This window comes from Podarcis melisellensis, assembly GCF_964234715.1.
Source record: "Podarcis melisellensis genome assembly, chromosome: 9".
Lineage (NCBI taxonomy): Eukaryota > Metazoa > Chordata > Lepidosauria > Squamata > Lacertidae > Podarcis > Podarcis melisellensis.
Window position 1 is genome coordinate 15,342,059 of NC_138541.1, and position 21,306 is coordinate 15,363,364.

Consider the following 21,306-nt stretch of genomic DNA (forward strand, 5'->3'; position numbering starts at 1 on the left):
CCGCAGCTTCCCGGCCAAGAGACACGCGCAGCCCGGCCTGCCCGCTTCCCCCTGCGAGGCGGCGCGCTGTGGGCGGGGATGGGGGGCTGGAAGGCGGGCGGTGGAGAAGGCGAAGGCGCTCCCTTCCCGCGCCGTTACTCGGTTGGCCTGAGAGAAAATTTCTGAGGCGGAGGCGGCGGCCTTCGTCCAGGGTCGGGGGGCCATGGCGGGACTTTGCCCTCCCGGCGGCCTGGAGCACCTGGAGCTGGGGCGGCTGCGGGACCCGCCGGGCAGCGGCGGCGGAGTCGTCGCCGGCGCTTCTTCTCCTTCTCCTCCTCCTTCGTCTTGCTCGCCGTCGCCGCCGCTCTCGTCTTGCTCGAGGCAGGCCTGGAGCCGGGACAACCCGGGCTTCGAGCCCGAGGAGGAGGCGGGCGAAGCGGCCAGGGCGGCTGGCGGGAGCGCGGCGGCGGGGCCCGTGCTGCAGATGGGCGTGGTGGAGTGGGGCCGAGGAGGGGCGCCTTCGCCCTCGGAGCCCGACGCCCGACGCCCGACAGGGCCCGCCGAGAGCGGGAGGCAGCGGAGGCGCAGGCGGCGCGGGGAAGAGGAGGAGGGCGGAGGGGAAGGCCAAGGCCAGCGGCCTTGCTCTGCCGGAGGCGCCCCGACGCCGCGTTTCCCTCACGAGGAGGCGGGCGAGGAGGTCGCCGAGCAGCCGCCGCCGCCGCCTCGCCGGCTCGCCTGGGCCAAAGGGATGGCGCACCGCCTGCGAGGTGAGTGACCGCCCTTCCCGGCTCGCATCTCTCCCGCCTCACCTTGTTACTCGCGAGTCAAATAATCCATTCAGCTCCTCTGCAATCTCCTTGCACGCCTTTAGCACACCTGTGATTCCCTTGTTGGCCAAAGGCTCTACCACAGGCATGCAGGCATGTCCAAAGTCCGTTTTGTTTTGGGGCCCCTTCGGCAGTTTATGGGGTAAAATCCTAAAAAAAAAAAAACGACAACTTCAATCCTAAATAAAGCGCAACAACTTCAACCCTTTAAAAAAGCTCAATAATTTAAGTCCTAAAAACAGCGCAACAACTTTGGTTGGCCCTCACGGCCCTTCCCTTCATCAAATCTGGCCCTCGAAAAAAGTTTGGACACCACTGCCTTACCACCTCATTGTCTCCTCTCCTGCTACTAATGCTTTTTTATTAAGAGCCCAGGAAGCTACTTTCTATCTAGTCAGTCCTTTCCTTCATCCATCTAGCTAATCTATCTCAAAAAGTTGTAACGCTTTGGGCCAAACTAGTTATAATGGGGAAAACCAAGCAAAACAGTTCACTTTTGTCTGCTTCTGTTTGCATCTGATGTGAGAATACACGGCGTGTACTGTTTTTCAACAAAGTTTTTCACCATTTCATGCAAACCAGTAGGTCATACGTATTTGACTAGAAAAGCACATGGGTTTGGGATGAAAAAGATTTCTCGCCCAGTGCTGAAGACTAGACCAGGCTACTTTAAAAGAAAATATTGAAGTTGTTCAAGTTCCTAAGAGAAAATCCAAAGCTAACAGTAAAGATGTTATATGGGAGCCTCTTCAAAAAATGTAGACACTTTATTTTAGACTCCAAGCTGGCAAACGTACATGCAGAATTGCAGTGGCATAGACTGCATGATTTCCAAATCCTCAGGAATCAGTATCCCTTTAAAAACCACATGCAATATGGTTTATATACAATATTGTTAAGTTGTTGTATACAGTATTGTTAAATTGTTGCTGTTTTGACCAGGAGACTTTTTGAAGGGGGAAACAGCAGAAAAGCAATGTGTTTGATTATATATATAAAAAAACCTGCACCCTGCCAAGTTTTGCGAATTGCAGCTCCGTCAGAGTACATTTCAAGCTTTCTGTTGCCTAGTCAACCAGTATTTGCTCATTTGTTCCAGTTCAGGATAACCATCTAGCTACAAATTCCAGAAGGAGAGCCATCTTAGCCCATAGCAGCAAAAAAGCAAACAGTGCTGTGACAGATATTTGCTGGTTTGTTGTGACATGAGCTTTGCATAAGCAATTTTTTCCATGTTTCACTCAATCCCATTTTTGTTTGGATTAATGTATTCTTTACGTTGTCCTCTGTGGACTGGGCACTTTACAGAGTATGAAAGGGGAAAGGGCCTTGTTCAGAGGAACTTACAAACAAAAAATTGACATTGAGCCACTGGAAGGTAGAGTCAGGGGTAGACAGGTAAACAAGACTTGGTTACAAGCTTAATTATAGCAAGTTGTGGGACATTCAGGTTAAGCTTTTTGTGTGCGAGTGTTTTCCTACAAAATATTCCCAACCACTTTGTATAATTTCAACTCCTCCCAAAAAAAGCCCCGGCATTGAGTAGTTTTCTATTACCTTCTTATAGAGGTAATAGAGGAGGGAGAGGAGGGAGAAAGGTTGTTTTCTGCTGCTCCAGAGAAGCGGACACGGAGCAATGGATCCAAACTACAAGAAAGAAGATTCCACCTAAACATTAGGAAGAACTTCCTGACAGTAAGAGCTGTTCGACAGTGGAATTTGCTGCCAAGGAGTGTGGTGGAGTCTCCTTCTTTGGAGGTCTTTAAGCAGAGGCTTGACAACCATATGTCAGGAGTGCTCTGATGGTGTTTCCTGCTTGGCAGGGGGTTGGACTCGATGGCCCTTGTGGTCTCTTCCAACTCTATGATTCTATGATTCGTGTAACTAGGTAATATGCCAGCTAATCTTTTTTACAGTCACATACTGAAGCACTTCTTCTTGGTGAAGAGAATGTATAGTATTTACTGACGCTTTGATTTTAGGTCATGTTTTGGCATATGTACTAAATCTGAGAGATATTTCTGGCAGCACATGGTGCTAAATTCTTACTTCATTGTTCTTTTTTTTAAGCTTCCATTGTTGCTGATGTATTAATCTCAAAATCTGTACCGTTCAAAACGTCCCAATATTTTAAATGAATGGAAAATATTTACAGGAGATCCAGCAGCAGTTGCTTAAAAGGATAACGTTACCTAAAACACACAGCAACCAATTATGTGTAACGTGTAATGTTAAAGTCTCAACAGATCTACCAATTCAGATGTTTTGGAGAAACAGAGTAGAGCGTCCTCAGCATACTCATAGCTCCTTGCCCCAGAACGTTAAAGCCCAAAATGTTAAAGCAATATATGGTAGATCTGGTAGTTTGTGTAGGAGGGAAATGGTTGCCAGAGCTTATATGTCAAATTAAAATCAAATGCACACTTTGACCTGATTGTATAGGCACAGTTAAACATGTAAGTATGTTACATTTCTTACGGTTTTCTGTTAATGCTTCTTTTTCAAGGTCTGTGGGGTACTAGCCTAATGGAAGAAACCACAACCAGAGAAAGATACCTGAAAAGTGTTTTACGAGAACTGATCACGTACTTGATTTTTCTCCTGGTCTTGTCTTTCTGTAAGTAGACTCTTGCTATCACTTTAACATGATAACTAGTAATGGCCACTAGTTATGCTTAGCAGGTAATTCAATATAGTTCTACTGGGTTGTTGTTTTAAAAGCATTCCTCTTTCAAGGCCACAGACTGGCATTGCTCCTAAAATTAGTTAATCAGCTTTAATGGTTATACATTTTCTCTGATTCACTGTGGCTCTACATGGTTAATAGTCCTAGAAAAGAAATAGCACATGTACTAACCCATCTTGACAATTCATGAATGTCCATCTTTTATGGGAAAAGAGAGCCTTACATTATGCTATCAAAATTCAATTGCAGATGATATTATGATTTTGCAAAAGCAACACTGCCACTCACAAAATTGAAGTTCTGTATTGGGTTCAGTTCCTTATCTGTGATAAGGTGTTTTTTTTTGGGGGGGGGGTTAAGGAATAATTTTGAGTGTCAAGAACAATATTTCATAAGCCATATTTTCATTAATACAACTTTAGAGTTGTTTTCCTCTCTTCACTAGTGGAAATCAACAAAACAGAACATATGTGTAAAGTGAAGAAGATGCTACTGACAAGTTATTAGTCTCTTCCCTTTTGGAGCACGTCTGGTGCAAGCTCATTTGTGCTTATGCCAATAGCGTTGCTTCCTAAAGAAACATAAAATATTCCGAGAGCACTCTGTTGTTCTGCAGGGCAGGCTTTCTGTGAAGTTTATTGCTGTTAGAGGATATCCATATCAGCAGCTTAGGCAGCTGATTAACCAGATGTAAATTTGTATGAAATGCATTGCTGTCCAAAGCGATTTCATGGAAATTGTGAAGTTCCCATCCTTTTCCCTTTTTAAAAAGATATATATGCAAGAAACATTTTTGAATAGTATGGACCATTTTGTTTGAATTATTAGAGCAATTTTTAGATTTGCTTGTGGTTTAGGTATTTGGAGGAATCAAATATGTATTCTTTCAGCCAGCAGTTAGGTGCTCAAAACTTGGTTGTGACATGATCTAAAGTAGGTTACATAAGCAGCAGCGCCACCATTTTCTTTCTTTTGTTTAAATGTTTTAAAGGACAGGAGAAAGAGGAGAGTACTAGAAAGAGAAGGACAAAGATGGACTTGCGCAGAAAAATAGTCAAAGGTAGATTCCATGATGAGGGTTGAGTTCAAAGGTGGGTCAAAAAGGGTGAAAGCTACTGTTAAGATATACAGTACTTTAGGTATTTCTGTAATGGGGCCACTGATGCTACAGCACATATATTTGGTTCCAACAAGATTGTGGGCATTCCCTCCCCCCTATTCATGAATCAGTATAGCATCAGACTCAGACCCCCATTGGAGTCTGCTAGGTAAATTATAGACTGTTTGAATTAAAAGTTTATTTACCTACTGTGTTCATAACACAGCCTAAAAAAAATTGTTTGATGCTTGTATGGGTTGTATGTTGTTGTTTTTTTTTAAAAAATACATTTTGACTCTTCCCCCCCCTTCCAACTTGCGTTTACAGTGTCATATGGGATGGTGAGTTCGAATATGTACTACTACACAAGGGTGATGTCACAGCTCTTTCTAGACACACCAGTGTCAAAAATGGAGAAGACCAATTTTAAAACTTTATCTACAATGGAAGACTTCTGGAAGGTACTGTGGAATTTGGTTTTTGAGCAGGAATATGTTCAAATAATGTGTACATGGTGTGTTATCAGAAAAATATTAAGGCAATTTTAGTCTATTGCAGTGTTGAAAAATATGTATGATTTGGCAGGAGTTAACGGTACGATTTAATCCAGTCTTTCAAAGAAGCCAGTTAATGAAACTACTACTACCTCACCTTCTTATTTCTTGTGGCACAATGATGACTTAATTGGGATAAGATTCAAATAGGTAGCCATGTTGGTCTGACACAGTTGAAAAATAATAATTGTCCAGTAGCACCTTAGAGACCAACTAAGTTTGTTCCGGGTATAAGCTTTCATGTGCATGCACACTTCTTCAGATACACTGAAACAGAAGTCACAAGACCCTTATATATAGTGGGAGGGTGGGGTTAGTTAGGATAAAACCAACTTCTCTCCAATATACAAAAGTTTCTCTTTGGGTTGCCTAGAAACAGTTCTTGCCATCAACAGGACTAGTTTTCTATAGTATGAACAGATATACACAGAGGATTATGCTGTAATGGTAGAAATCGTTACACAGTGCCTATTCTAAAACTTTATTCAGTGATAAAATTGTATCTTTAAAAAAAAACAACCTGCAGAATCTTAGGAAGAGTTAATTTTCCTGAAACTGCATTCTGTTTCAGTTCACTGAGGGTCCTTTGCTAGATGGCCTGTACTGGGAGATGTGGTACAACAACAGAACCGTGGCAGAGAACAGGAGTTTTATCTACCATGAGAACCTGCTTTTGGGAGTGCCTCGCATTCGACAGCTGAAAGTGAGGAATGGCACGTGTTCAATACCTGAAGATTTAAAAGATGAAATTAAAGACTGTTACGATGTTTACTCTGTGAGTAATGAGGACACTGCACCGTTCGGGCCTCGCAATGGAACAGCGTATGTATTTTTCTCACATAAATATAGCCAACTCTAGCAATCTGGAGCAGATTTGGGGGGAATGCAGGAGGCTGTAGGGTGAAGGAGGAATCCATCTCACAAATGGGGGCAGTTCTTCTGGTGGGGGGGACTTTCATTCAATCTGTGCTGTAGTCCCTATAAAAGTACTACAATCATACCTCAGGTTACAGCCGCTTCAGGTTGCGTTTTTTCAGGTTACGGACCGCCGAAACCCAGAAGTACCAGAATGGGTACCAGAATTGGAACCCCCACACGTGCACAGATGCGCAGACACGGGTTGCAAATGCTGCGGGTTGCAAACGTGCATCCCTCACAGATCATGTTCACAAACCGAGCGTCCACTGTATTTTACCTGAGATCCCATAACCACTAATTTGTTTCTGCTAACATATGAACAGCCTGTGTAAATTTTTTTTTAAAAAAACAACTTGTTTTCTTGAATAGTTCAGGTGCATCCATGTCTGCCACAACAGTTTAATTCTGATGGAGAGAGAAAAGGCTGAGAGGGAATTTCCTCCGTCTGTGTCAGAATTGTTAAGCCTAAGAGTTTACAGTTAGGTTTTCCTGCAAAGTAGTAGACATGCATGAAAAGAATTTCTTCAGTGTGTCTTTTCCGGTTGCATTTCAGTTGGATTTATACCAATGAAAAAGATCTGAATGGAAGCAGCTATTGGGGGTTGCTTGCAACTTACAGTGGAGCTGGCTATTACCAGGATCTGTCCAGAAGCAGAGAGGAGACATCTGCGTTAATTCTTGGCCTTAAGAACAACTTGTGGCTTGATAGAGGCACACGGGCAACATTTATAGATTTTTCAGTGTACAATGCAAACATCAATCTCTTCTGCATTATCAGGTAAGTCTGGAATTGTTGAATGATGGAACAGCCTTTATGAAGCAGATGGTAGTGTCTGCTTTCACTGTGTAGATTTAGAGCAGGCTTTCTCAACCTCGGCCCTCCAGATGTTTTGAGACTACAATTCCATCATCCCTGACCACTGGTCCTGCTAGCTACGGATTATGGGAGTTATAGGTCAAAAACATCTGGAGGGCCGAGGTTGAGGCAGCTTGATTTAGAGCATCTGTGGGTATTTATTCAGAAGTAATTACCATTGAAATCAATGAAAACTAGAGCCAAACTATATGTGCAGTAGTGAATGGCACTTCTGACCTCAACAGGTGAATTTGCTGCTGCTCATTGGGACGGGGAGAGGCCAAAATTGGCATAGTGCAAACACACTGGCAGGAATACTGAAAATACTTGAATTTTATTAAGGGGACATAAAATGAAATGTTATTAGTCATTTTTTAAAAGAAGTTACTTTGACATTTGAAGAACAGTTAAGTCCTGTGAATTCAAATGCTTCCAGCTTTTTTCACAGGCAAATTGAAGAGGTGCTTTTGAGCAACCCTCCCTTATTAAAGTGATATCTGAGTTCACATATTTCACCTCCCACACAGCTGTGTGTATATGTTGTAATTTTATATACAGTAGATATACAGATCCATATACACATGCATAAAGAGCATTTGTGTAAAATGAGAGCCTGGACCTTCATTTTAAATTGCATTAAAAAGTCATTTACAGGGAGTTTTTTAAATAATTAAAACTCATGAAAATATTAGGACTTCTGTACGATTTCTTATTGGTAACATCCTTTTTAACTTTTAAATGTTGCTAACACTCCTTTTAGTTTGTTTGTAAATAATTTCCTGTACAGCATACTTGTGGGCGGTGAAGAAAAAATATTTTTTAAAAAGATTAAAACAGTAGAATGGATGATGTTACTCTTCTTTTGCATTAAGTTGTATTTAAATAAAAGGGTATTTTACTGTAGTGTTTTAATGTTTCTTGCTCTGGGGTGGGTGAACAGTGAAGAGTGGGTTGTAAATTTTAATAAATAAAAGCACAATGCAGGTAGTACTGTGGTCTAAACCACTTACTCCCTGCAACGGAGTGAGAGTCTGTTGCTCTGTCCTAGCTCCTGCCAACCTAGCAGTTCAAAAGCACAGCAGCGGGAGGAGATAAATAGGTACTGCTGTGGTGGGAAGGTAAACGGTGTTTCCATGCGCTTTGGTTTCTGTCACGGTGTTTCGTTGCGACAGAAATGATTTAGTCATGCTGGCCCCATAACCTGGAAAGCGGTCTGTGGACAAACGCTAGCTCCCTCAGCCTTAAAGTGAGGTGAGTGCTACAACCCCACAGTCGCCTTTGACTGGACTGAACCGTCCAGGGGTCCTTTACCTGTATATATTTTGCTTGCTTGCATTTTAGTTTGTTTCCAAGCCTTGTCTTTCAAACATTTATTTATTATAAAATTAATTTCCTTTCAGTATAAAAATACTTTCAGGTGGATTCCTGAGCAATAAAACAACAAATTGCTACTAATAACAAGGTGAATTAATTATACGTGTATTTATTTTTTGAAATGCAGGTTATTGGTGGAGTTCCCACCAACAGGAGGCCTCCTTACATCTTGGCAATTCCAGCCTGTAAAGTTGATCCACTACATCTCCACTTTTGACTTCTTCCTGGCTGCCTGCAAAATTGTCTTTTGTCTTTTTGTTCTTTATTACGTGGTGGAAGAAATCCTGGAAATTCACATACACAGACTCTTTTATTTCAGGAGTCTTTGGAATTGTCTTGATGTTCTCATTATCGTGGTAAGTGAGATATAAGGACTACAAATCTTTCAATAGTGGCACTGCTGTCTTTTGAGAGAAGTGCTTGTGGGTTGATGTGAAGAGTGAGCTGACTCACTAGTTCTAATGGACGCAGACCTTGGGTAATTTGTCTCGTGAGTTCCCTGTGCATGAGGAGGCAGTGTGCCTATCTGCTCTTCCAGTGCACTACTTCTGTAGCTGCCCTCAGTTGCCTCTTGCTGGGAAAGAAAACCTCTAGGTGAGCTGTCATGATGGTTGAGTTCTCAGTTATCCCATAGAAATGAGAGAGGGAGAAATATTGCAAGACTTGGCAGTTCTGTGTCTCACAAGATTTCTGGACAAGAGTTACAGGCTCTTCTTATGCTCTTTTAAGATGCATGTTCCATATTATTCATGTACTCTTTTTCTGCACTCAGCTATCGGTGGCAGCTATAGGAATTAATATATATCGAACATCTGCTGTGGATAGGTTATTGAAGGAGCTGCTGGAAAATCAAAATAACTTCCCAAATTTTGAACCTTTAGCATACTGGCAAACACAGTTCAACAATATTGCAGCTGTCACCATGTTTTTCGTCTGGATTAAGGTAATTCATGCTTAACTGATACTCAGGTGAATGAAGACATTTCATCCCATATCTTAATATCTTTTTAAGGGAATTTGTATTTGTTATTTTGATAAATCAATTTACATCCAAATCTGTCCATTGGTTTTATTCTTTTAAATATGTGTTATGCCCTACTCTGCCATAAGACTCATAGCAGGAAAGAAAACATTCCAAACCAAGGACAAAATCAAATCCAAAGTTGCTTTTGAAACACTTCATATTTTAAGAGCTAATGTTGATCCGAGAAAGCTGTTGCTAAAAAGGAAGAGAAAACTCAGTTGGTTAGACCACCTGCTTTTTGCCTTGAAAGAATGATTAAAATATTTGAAAATTAGATTTAAATGTAAATTTTGTTGCCAAGTGACTTCTTACAACACTGTTTTCTGCTACTCGTGTCATCAAGACTCATGTCTTGTGCTACCTAGCAGAGAGTACCTTTGAACTTTGTTTTACAGTACTAGCATACCACACTCTGAAATAGTTCAGCTGTAAGGGCCAGATATCATTTTTCATAATTTTGGAACCAATACACTCTATAATCCACTGTGGTTTGTGAGTGTCTGCCAAACCAGGACCTGAATCCACGATTTAAAGGTTCAGCAAACAAGGCTTTGGTATAGCCTCTGCACCACTCCAGTTTGCAAAGTTTGACTTGCTTCTATTGTTTAGAATAGAATCCAGGGAATCACAGAGAAGGCAGGAGAAGAAGAAAACCACAAAAACCATGGCTTCCATGTGTTTGCCTGGAGCACACATTGTGAATTGGAGTCCGTCTGTGATTATTACAAACCGTGGCTTGGCAGTATGTCTGAACAAGCCTACAGAATTGTTTAATGTTCCTCCTTTTGTGGTTTACAGTATTTAGCCTAATTCTTCTCCCTGTTTCCTACTCTCCTACTCTCACTCAATTACCCAGCTCATGAAATATTTTTCTGTTCTTTGACAGCTCTTTAAATTTATCAGCTTCAACCGTACAATGAGCCAGTTATCTACCACGATGTCACGATGTGCCAAAGATGTTCTTGGGTTTGCCATTATGTTTTTCATCATTTTCATAGCCTATGCTCAGCTAGCTTACCTTGTGTTTGGTGCACAAGTTGACGATTTCAGTACCTTCCAGGACAGTGTGTAAGTACAACAATAGAATATTAAAAAGGCTGCCAGTGGCTTAGCAAATGTCCTCATTGGACGCAGAAGATCGCATCAAATTCATTGTTAAAATTCAGTCCGTTTTAGTGAAGTTCTTCTTGTGGATTTTCAAAATTCTAGCATCAAATAAATTTCTCTGACCTTATGCAAAAGTTAGAACCATAGAATTGTAGAGTTAGAAGGGACCTGGGGGTCATGTATTTTAACCCTCTGCAATGCAGGAATATGCAGCTGCTCCATATGGGGATCAGACCTGCAATCTTGGCATTATCAGCACCATGCTGTAACCAACTGAACTTTTAGAATCCATAAAATACTTAAAATTTGCAGATATATTTGCATTGCTGCTGGACTTGTTTAGGTAGTTGCTACCAGCCACCCGTCTTTGTGCTGAAAAGAATGTTGTAGACCACTGCCAGAATACAAAGGGGGTGGGATCAGTTTTGTGAGACATGCTCAACTATTGGCTAAAACTGCGTTGTTCTCTTTAAAGTTTTACTCAGTTCCGCATCCTGTTGGGAGATTTTGACTTTACAGAGATTGAAGAAGCTAACAGAGTTTTGGGACCAGTTTATTTCACTACATTTGTGTTCTTTATGTTCTTCATTCTTTTGGTATGTAACCATTTTATTCATAGCCATTTTTGTATTATTATTGTTGTCATCCTCTCAAGTTGAATTTTATTTGTTTTGTTTTATTATCTTTCCTGGGCTTCAATACGACTAATACTCAAAAGGGCTTTAACAGTGTGCAGTTTCTGAGTTGTGTATGTCCACTTGATAATATACTCAATAATAATAATAATAATAATAATAATAATAATAATAATAATAATAATACTTTATTATTTATACCCCGCACATCTGGCTGGGTTTCCCCAGCCACTCTGGGCGGCTTCCAACAGAATATTAAAATACAAAAACCTATTAAACATTAAAAGCTTCCCTGAACAGGGCTGCTTTCAGATGTCTTCTAAAAGACTGTTAGTTGTTTTTCTCTTTGACATCTGGTGGGAGGGCATTCCACAGGGCGGGTGCCATTACCGAGAAGGCCCTCTACCTGGTTCCCTGTAACTTGGCTTCTCGCAGTGAGGGAACCACCAGAAGGCCCTCGGCACTGGACCTCAGTGTCTGGGCAGAATGATGGGAGTGGGGAAAAGTAACAGTTGTACAGTTTGACAGTACGTGCATGGGTGCAGTGCAGGCACAAGCATCCAGCCCCAATCTGTTATGAGCTTATTCAGTTTCTGGAATTTGAGACTGAGACTCCTTTGTGTTCCATTCTTACATTGTGAAATACACTTCGTAGAGATGGCAGCCTCTCTCTATTGTCCATGCCCTTCTTGCATTTTTCAGCTGAGGTGGGTCAAGAGGCATTCATTCTTCCCAAGCTCAGTTTGAACTCTAAATAAACCTAAAACTAAAATCAGTTCATATCCTTATGGAAATGAGTTATGGCTATGAATGCAACTGCCTGTTGTTGTTGTTGTTGCCCCTTATTGTTGTTGTTATATCCTCTATATTTATACACCATGCTTCATCCAAGGATCAAGGGGCCATTTACAGTAAACATCTAGTGCTCTTGTCAGAGGGGTGATGCTGAAAGGAGGAGGGAGAGCACCAAACCTGGCCTAATTTTATTTTTCTTTTGCATTGGGGTTATATATTATATCCTAATAAGGCATGTTCACTCTTTTTGAGAGGACAAGATAATGAGCAACTAGTTCTGGTGGAGCTGTTGCAAATTACCCTCATTGTTCTAGGTCCCCCTGCCTCTCACTTGGACAGAGCTTGTCTTTCTCCTTGAAAGTTACAAAACTTAACCTTAGCATATGCTCAGTAACTATATTTTAATGAAGTCAAAGGCTTTGAGTTGGTTTGTTTTTCAAGCTCCATTTTAAAATGCTTTGTCTTAAACAGAACATGTTTTTGGCCATCATCAATGATACATACTCTGAAGTCAAATCGGATATGGCGCAGCAGAAATCTGAAATGGAACTGTCGGATCTTATAAGAAAGGTAAAAGCCTTTTACAGATATCTTTGCTGCCTTGACCTTATGGCACAAGCAAGTGGCTCAGAGCCCCTTCAGAATGGTTAGCAAATGAATTCACAATTCCTGATTGGCAAATTAATTTACCAGTTCCTTTTATTCATCATATTTAAACATGGAGCTTCAGCTGGTATTTTAAGAAGGTACCTGAATGCAGCTCCCAGGACATGTCAGGGATGAGGAATTGGTAGCCATTCAGCAGTTGGACTCACAACTCCCATCAATTCCAACCTGTATAGCCATCAAGGATGGTGGAAGCTATCCATCATCTGGAGAGTCCAAGGTTTCCATCTCTGGCAGGGAGAGCTGACAGTCTCTTCCCCATCCAGTGCATCATTCTCTCCTTTACAGTCCTCCACAGGTGGGAGGGCAAGTTTCTGAAGTGGGGAGGCCCTCCCTGTGTGTTAGAACCCTGGAAAGTCATTATCTTCATGTGAGTAAACAGAACAGCTGAAGAAGATTGTCATTGATCGCTTTAGCAGTAGACTAGAAAGCAGCAATGTACAGGTCGCAGGTCAGTTAGAAAGCATTTTGCCACACAAAACGTTCCCAAGTCAATCCCCGGACGTGGCTGTAGGAAGCTCAGTGCATTCATACCAAAGGTAATGTGAGAGGAAAGCATCCATAAAAATACACAGTTCTAGCATATGCTGCTAAGTTTTATAGCTTTGACTATATACAGACTGTATTTCCTATTTCAGGGTTACACTAAAGCCATGGTGAAATTAAAACTTAAAAAAACACCAGTTGATGACATTTCAGAGAGTCTGCGACAAAGTGGAGGCAAATTGAACTTTGATGAACTGCGGCAAGATCTGAAGGGGTAAGTTTGACTGTCCTCCTCTGTAATACAGTCGTACCTCTACTTACGTACCCCTCTGGATACGTAAACCTCGGCTTCTGAACACGGCAAACCCGGAAGTGTATACTTCTGGGTTTCGCCTCATGCGCAGAAGTGCTCTATCACACTGCACATGCGCAGAAGCGGCGCCTCCAGGTATGTACTTTTGAGGTTGCGGACAGACCCCCGGAACAAATTAAGTTCGTATCCGGAGGGCCCACTGTACTTTCCCAGCAAAAGGCTCTTGGTGACCATAGTTCAAGAACAATGGTGATGAGTAGCCTTTTCAATTAATTTCACCCACCTTTTGTTGTGAGATGGGTGGATTTTGATATTTTTCTAATGGATAGTTTTGTATGGAATGCCAATTTTAGACATACTAGCGATAGCAAATGACATCATGGATCCAAGGAGCAGTTATATAACTGTATTTGCTGATTTGTGCCTGTTCATGCATAATGTTTAACTTCTCCTACCCTTTGGCAACCTTTTGTTGAAGTTTGTGCGTGTGTGTTTTATTTTCAGAAGGGGACACACTGATGCCGAGATTGAAGCCATCTTTACAAAGTATGACCAAGATGGAGATCAGGAATTGACTGAGCTAGAGCATCAGCAAATGAGAGATGATTTGGAAAAAGAGAGGGTGAGTTATGGTTTAAATACCACGGGACGACTTCTTGAAATGAACAAATACTGTTTTTATCTGTATTCGCTATTAGAAGTCTGGATTATATAATCCAAGCTACTGCTTTTGCTTTCAACGAAGCAGTTTTATCTTATTTTTGCTTGCTCCATTTGTACTGTCTTCTGCTTGTGCAGGTCTTGGACCAGTGCAAGGCAGAGTAGAACGATGCCTTATGTTTGGCCCTGCCGAGCCACAAATGCCATCGTTAGTATCAGAATAAAGAAGGTAAAAATGGCAAGACACAAAGTACACGTGGAGTAATGCTGCAGGAAGCTGTCTCAAATAATCACTTAGGCAGAATTTTGGATTTCAGTTTGTGGCAAGCATGGGTCCCTGGTTGTAACAACCTCGGGAGGAAAGAGAGCTTTGTGTATTTCTGATACTGCGCCTGCCCTACGAACCTTATAGCCTTTGTTATTTTCACCAAGGAGGACTTAGAGTTAGACAGAAGCTCTCTGAATCGTCCGCTGAGCGGCCGTAGCTTCCCACGGAGCCTGGATGACTCTGAAGAGGACGATGACGACGACAGCGGACACAGCTCCCGGAGGAGAGGCAGCAGCTCGAGCGGGGTTTCGTATGAAGAATTTCAAGTGTTAGTATTAGGAATTTGGGGTTTTTTAAAACAATGTCATTGTTCAACACAGTTCTGGATATTCCTTTTGAAATGCATCCTAGGAAATGACCTCAACCTGAGCCAGGCCACTGGTCACCCATCGGGTTCAGTCTTGTCTACACTGACTGGCAGCAGCCTCCAGGATTTCAGGCAGGGGATATTCCCAGCCCTACACGGAGATGCTGGGAACTGAATCCTGGGACCTTTGAATGCAAAACAGATGCTTTAACATTGAACTATGGTCCTTCTCCATCACTTACAAGCAAACCCCGCAACAAAACGTTGCTTGTATCCCTTGTGGGTGTGTAAGAGAGAGACTTGAATCTGTTACTTGGGAGGGGTGGGCATTAGCATCAAAGGCAAGAGCTCCTGATATAACCAGGATCTTCATGGGTTTTGCTTTTGTTTGGTTTTTTTCAGCATTTATATATGTAAAAAAACAGCCTGCATTCAAACCAGCGGGGCATGAGGCTTCTTCTTGCAATGGAGTGCTTTATTTGTCTTGGGAGAAGGTGCGGGGAGAAGGCAGTTGCAGAAATTGCTCAGAGTTCCATTGGTGGATCACTGTCTACCTTCTTCCCATCTCTGATTTATGAATGTTCTGTATTGCCTCTGGAAACTTCAGTCTGGGAACATAATGTGAAGGAATCCAGCTGAAAAATATCTGAGGGAAAATGCTTCTGCTCCAGTGGAAAACAGAAGTGGGAATAACACTAAATACAGATGGGTTGTAAGAATGAGCCGTCCTGTGACGAAGCCAAGTAAAGGAATGTGGGAGTATTGTTTCTGGATAATTGTTTCTGGACAGCCGTGCATTTATGCTGTCATCCTGCTAGAAAAAGCTAAAACACTGAATATCCTGACCGGTCTCTAATCTTGATGTCTTTCTGTTGTGCATTGCAAAGCTTTGCAAAGGATTGTAGCTATATGAGCAGCCAGCAAGCATAGGAGATGATTGTTGCCGATTCTGTTGCCTAGGCATTCTGAGCGAGGTGCTGAAAGGTTCTTGGGTTGCTGCTGTTAGTGTCCTTCCACAGCAGTACGTGTAGACTGCTCGATTGTCTTCTGAGATGTCCAGATATAGGGGAATTCTACTTGATTATGAATGTTCAAAGAACATTGCATGGTGCCTTTCCTCCCTTTTAATCAAGGCTATTGTATATTCAGCGGTAGAACTATAGGATTGCCAGAGAGCATGAGCGCTCGGCTGTTTTTCTCAATTTAAAGTGGCATCTCTTGTGTGCTGCAGAAGACAGCTGTCATGCAAAGAAGCTGTGGCTCCCATTGCTATGGTCTGTGTTGTGTGCAGTATTTCACACACCCCATATTCAAATAACCATGTATTTATGCTTCGTTGCGGATTTATTTATCAAGGTACTTCACATGCATTAAACTGTTGAAAGCCCTGCAAGGTTGGCTACTATTATTATCATTACTGAAAATGGGAGGTTGAATGGGAGTGGCATTCCTAAGGCCACTTCATAGGTCCATGTCAGAGGCAAAATTCAAAGTGAGGCTTCCCTGATTCAGATGCTGCTTCAGTACTGACCACCTTTGTTGGCCATGGCTCCTCAGGGTTTGTCCCTGTTCTTATACTACTTTTTCATTGGAGATGCAAGAGACTGATATGTGCAAAAGTACATGATAATAGACCACTAGGGCAGAGGGGCTTTTTCCTAACAAGTATAACATGAATTGCTTGATCGTTAAATCTCTAGTCAAAATAAAATACGCAGTTTAAATAAAAAACATATCTTATAAAAAAAATGTTTGGCTCTAGGTTGGTGCGGCGAGTGGATCGCATGGAGCATTCCATAGGCAGCATTGTTTCTAAGATTGACGCTGTCATCGTGAAGCTGGAAGCCATGGAGAGAGCAAAACTGAAAAGGAAAGAGGTGCTGGGGAGGCTGCTTGATGGGGTCACAGAGGTAACTCACATGTGCTGGGAAAATGCAAACAGTTCTTGCAAATTTGCTGTTTCATTCTATTCCTGTTTTCTTAAGACTAAAGTATTGTTTCTGTTAGCTGTGTTAGTGATTTTTAACCATTTAAACCACATAAGTGTTTCTTCCTAATTTAAGAATTCATAAAATGCAGTGTATCATCTTTGGGCATTCTTTGTATGATCAGACACTATGATATTTGTGCCTAGGACGACAGGCTGGGCCGTGATAATGAAGTCCACAGGGATCAGATGGAGAGACTTGTACGAGAAGAGCTGGAGCGATGGGAATCGGATGATACGGCATCCCAAGTGAGCCACAGACTGGGAACTCCAATGGGGCTCAACGGCCAGTCCCGGGCTAGATGTTCCCGCCCTTCTTCCTCACAGTCCACAGAAGGCATTGATGCCGGAGGAGGTGGGAACAGTGGGAACAATGTCCACGTCTAGTAGACTTTTTCCTTTGCCTACAAAATTATGAGTATTGCGCACAGTTAGTGATTTGGCTAAGTCACAGGAAGCTCTAAGATATGCAGAGGCAGATTCGGTATGCAGAGAAACACTCGAGCTGTTGATGCTTTTTTAAATATAAAATTGGGAGACTAAGAAGTGATTTAAAAAGAAAAGTTAATTTGGGGTTGTCTCTAATTAAAATCACCTAGCGATATACTTTTGTTGGCAAAAGGCTGTTTCACAGAGTAATGTAAAAGTAGGTTGCAGGTAACTTTGTCGCACGATAGATTGTACAGTAGGTTGCGCACCAAGTTTCCACCAGCACAGCTGCTGTATTGGACTTCTCTGATGTGAAATAGCAAAACCTTCACATCTGCTAGTGCAAGAACACTTACACTACCAAACAGAACTGATCCAGCCTTGGACTCGGTTCCAGCTACTTAAGAATCTACAGAAATGTCACAAATTTCTCTGCTTTCCATAGAAAATGAGTAAGCTCATATAGTGAACTGTCAGCGCAATAACAAGGCTGCAATCCTATACACACTTACCTGAAAGTCAGCACAATTGAACACAGTAAATATGCATAGGATTGCACTGTTAATAGTTGTTTTACATGTTTTCATACAGATGCATTGAGGCTTCCGCTCCGGACTATGTTCCCTTCAAAAATGTAATTAGCCCTCTAGAGTGAGGGACAACGACCCCTAAACTATCAGGTTTCAATTTGCTATATAAAGTATAAAACACACCAATTTTTATTGCAAATCTTATCTGTATGTTCTTAAAGATAGCAGGATTCTGGAAATCCTGTACTCTTAATAGTATTTTAAAGAAACTGTCCAAATCAAAGGATAAATAGCTGTTGCCTTCTTTCAAGAGAAATAGGTATTACAGTAATTTATCCTAACTACTTGCCAAAAAAGTAACCACTGCATTTCATTCACCAGAGAGAAATGAAATCACACAGTGTCCAGAATAATGTGGCTGGGATGGTATGCTCTTTTTCTTCTTCTGTTTGTCTACATGGAATGGCACAGGAATTTCTGCTACTGCAGCAAGCAGTAGTTCTCAAATGGCAAGTGAAGGCAAAGTCCCCTCTGGTTCTTAAAATGCTGCTATCGTCACACAGTGTGCCTCTAAACATGGGTGATTTAATAGCAGTGCTTTTCTTCTAGAAGTTCTTCGCCATGAAGTTGTTACAGTAAGTGCCACATTTTTAACCAGTGCTTTTCTTCTAGGGAAAAAAAGGTGTCGGTACTGCATACCTTTGAGTACCCCCAGGAAAAAGTACTGTTTAGTAGTACCCTGTTTAATAGCTCTGCTTCAAGCTTTAAGCAGAATAACAGCTCTGTTTCCAGACCTCTGAAATTCAAATGACATTCTTTTAGCCTGGTAGGCAGTGTCCCCAGCCCCAAATGTTGAGAGGGTGAAGCAATTTCAATTAGAGCTGCAGCATGAGGGTGAAGGGGTTAACTACACCCTCCCACACCCCTGGGTTGCACCCCAGATAATAAGCGTTCCCCCCATCTTGTTTCTAGAGTTTTGGGATGGGGTAAGAAACTGATTAATGAAATTTGGGGAGGGAAGGGCTAAAATGATAAAGAGTTGATTCCTAGAGAGGAGTATTAACCATAGAGAAGGAAACGGCTGGATGAATCTATGCAGGTCATAATGGGGGGAATGAACAGCTACATGGCAGGTCACCTACACCTGAGGAAATTGCCCCAAAGCTGAAGGAGGAATACTTGCGGGGAGAGGATGTTGCACTCAGAACATCATGCCTATCCCACAGTAAAATTCCACTGTGGAAGCAGCTTTTGTGACGTGCCAGACTGTCAGCTCATGCCTTTCAATTGAACAGTATTAGCAATGCATTAATTGAAAATTAAAGGGACCACAAGAGGGACTCAGAGTTCTCTTCACTGAATTTTTTTGTAGGAAATTTACAACATTCTATTCTTAGGCAGTGATTGTGGTTGGGTTGTGGCTTAAATTAGACATGAAATTTAAAAAAAAACACACACCATGAAAGGTCATTTAGTGATGTAGCAAGAGCACAAAAGGGAGCAAGTCAGAGTCTTTTAGATTTCTGAAAGATTTTATGTGGTGCATTTCCAAAACAACAACCTGTGTGACAGTATGACTCGTAGGGACACATTCAGTTGGCTTTGTTGCTGGGGGCTTCAAGAGGGTCTTCAAGAGGGTGCTTCAGTCCACAGGGATTTCTCACAGTAGTGCTAATGGCATCCCAGATCTTTTGTGCCATGCTGTCGCAGATGCCAAGCCGCAGAGTGGGAAGCTGCCATTGCAACACGCCTTGGCGTGCTTGTTTCAAAAGTTGTGTCTTCCTGTTTGTATTTACAGCCATCACAATCATTATATCTTACATTTGCAGCGTTGCTATAAAAACCAAAATGTTTGCATTCATAATCCTATTTGTTTATATAAATTAATATATATGTTTATATATATATTGTTGTAACATGTTGTTACTTAATAACAAACTTCATTTTGAAGTGCAATAAGATTTCATGGGTTATCCATGCATACTGACAACGTACATACATTTAGTGTATGACAGCGAAGCTACCTGTTTTTGTATCCCTTTTGTTTCACACAATGGAAGTGTGAGTTACCCCCTGTTTTTAGGTGAATGTCTTAATAGCAAAGGTGTGTTGGAAAGTTATTAGTTATCCACAATGATCAAAGATGTATTGGTTTAATAGTGACCACCTCCCCCCTTAATAAAGACACTATATGGTTTGCAGTAGTTTGTGTGTGTTATTAGGTGGGGGGATACAGGCTGGGTTTCAATTTAGTTCCATGGGCCTGTTGTAGGAATAGGTGGTCTCTTGACCCAGTTCAATCCATGGATCTTGAACTAAAGCAAAAGTCTCTGTTTGCATAAGGGCAAATTTATATCCCCCCATGTGAGCTCCCACCTCTGGTTTGATTTTGTATGGGTAAGACATTGACCACCTTAACCACTGTTTGGAAGGACAAGGCCAATCTAAATGTGACATTGTAGATGATAAATACATATAGTTTTATACGTAGATGGCACTGGTGGGGGAGGTCACAGGCCAGGTTAGGACCATGGGGGGGCACTTTGCCACACCCACGGACCCATTCAGAATCCCCGGCTATTTGCTAATTGCTAACGGGAGGAAAGTTCCAATTGGCACAATGGCCACTTTCCTTCCACTCTCTCTCTCTTGAAGGAAAGAAAAGAAAGAAAGAAAAGTTTTATAAATCAGCTGTATACTTTACATATATTACATGTTTACCATAAAAATACACTGTAGTGTTCAGTAGGCGTGTGTGCCCTGCTCGATTAAGTATACTTCTTAATAAATCTCAATTTCAGATACGCAATAGAGAGGAAAATGATTGTCATGCATATAAGAGCCACGTAATTCTTCACCATGCCCAAGAAAGTCATGTCAATGCCTTGCATCTTCAGATATTCTTCTCCAGTGCATCTAGAAAACACAGGTTAAAGGCAGAAGTTTTGTTAGAAATGCATTATCCCTAATTTTACCTAGTTTTCTTGTTTTGCTCTCAATGCTGTTTCTTAATATAAGTCAGAAGAATGACAACAAAAGATGGAATACAAAGAAGACACTGCTATTAGTTGATCGAGGATGACACATACACTCCACACATACACACACACACACCACACACCCTACTAAGACTAATGCAGTGAAGCCTTCCTCTCCACTCCACCGCAGCCCCCGGTTAATTCTAATGTCCAAGAAACCAGCTCCGAATAACTGTTTTTTTAGCTTACTGTATAGCGCAACTGTTTGCAACATGCCAAGTACTTACATGGTAAATGGACTAGGAGCGATGCAGGTTACGTTGACCCCTTGTTCAAGTTCTGAGCAAAACTTAAGCCCGGTAAATTCATTTACTTGCAAAGCCTTTAAAGACAAACAAAACTGAATTACTTGCTTGTTTACACTGCTGTTACCTGAGAAGGTTTCCATATTTTCACATCTTTGGGAAGAGGCAAAACGACAAGAAGAATTTCAGTCTTGTTAAGGATATGAAAACATTACACATTATATTTACTTCTCCAGGATTGGTGGAGATCCCAAAAGTAGCTGAGATTTCTCAGTTTGGCTGTCAATCGCTGTGCGCATTAAGAGGCAACCTGTCTGAACAACCTCACATGCTTTCAAGCACTATTTTTTGCCACAAGTTAATATACCAAGGATCTATTGGTGCTTTTAAGAACATAACTGGAAAATGTTGCATAAGAAATCCTCCAATTCACACACACCCTTTGTAGCAGAAATACCTATTT

At 41.7% G+C, this 21,306-nt stretch overlaps 2 protein-coding genes across 5 annotated transcripts in view; one reads left to right on the forward strand and one right to left on the reverse strand.

Moving 5' to 3' along the window:
* PKD2 (polycystin 2, transient receptor potential cation channel) lies at positions 1-19,757 on the forward strand. 2 transcript variants are annotated; one of them, XM_081924877.1, is made up of 15 exons: positions 1-746; positions 3,313-3,423; positions 4,919-5,052; positions 5,717-5,967; positions 6,617-6,841; positions 8,421-8,649; positions 9,066-9,236; positions 10,204-10,385; positions 10,900-11,020; positions 12,326-12,424; positions 13,159-13,280; positions 13,824-13,941; positions 14,415-14,575; positions 16,377-16,524; positions 16,749-19,757. In XM_081924877.1, the coding sequence occupies exons 1-15, from the start codon at positions 203-205 to the stop codon at positions 16,986-16,988; spliced, it is 2,856 nt and encodes a 951-aa protein (XP_081781003.1). In that variant the 5' UTR covers positions 1-202; the 3' UTR covers positions 16,989-19,757. The 2 variants fall into 2 exon arrangements, with proteins under 2 accessions (XP_081781003.1, XP_081781002.1); XM_081924876.1 differs by having other exon boundaries at positions 3-746; positions 14,412-14,575.
* The window catches only part of LOC309377552 (broad substrate specificity ATP-binding cassette transporter ABCG2-like), a 21,359-nt gene continuing 19,126 nt past the window's right edge, over positions 19,074-21,306 (reverse strand). For all 3 annotated transcript variants that reach the window (XM_081924992.1, XM_081924993.1, XM_081924994.1), the window contains exons 15-16: positions 20,826-20,920; positions 19,074-20,476 (exon numbers count right to left, since the gene is read on the reverse strand). In XM_081924992.1, the coding sequence (XP_081781118.1) occupies positions 20,329-20,476; positions 20,826-20,920 (243 nt within the window). In that variant the 3' untranslated portion in view covers positions 19,074-20,328. The remainder of the gene's footprint in view (positions 20,477-20,825; positions 20,921-21,306) is intronic.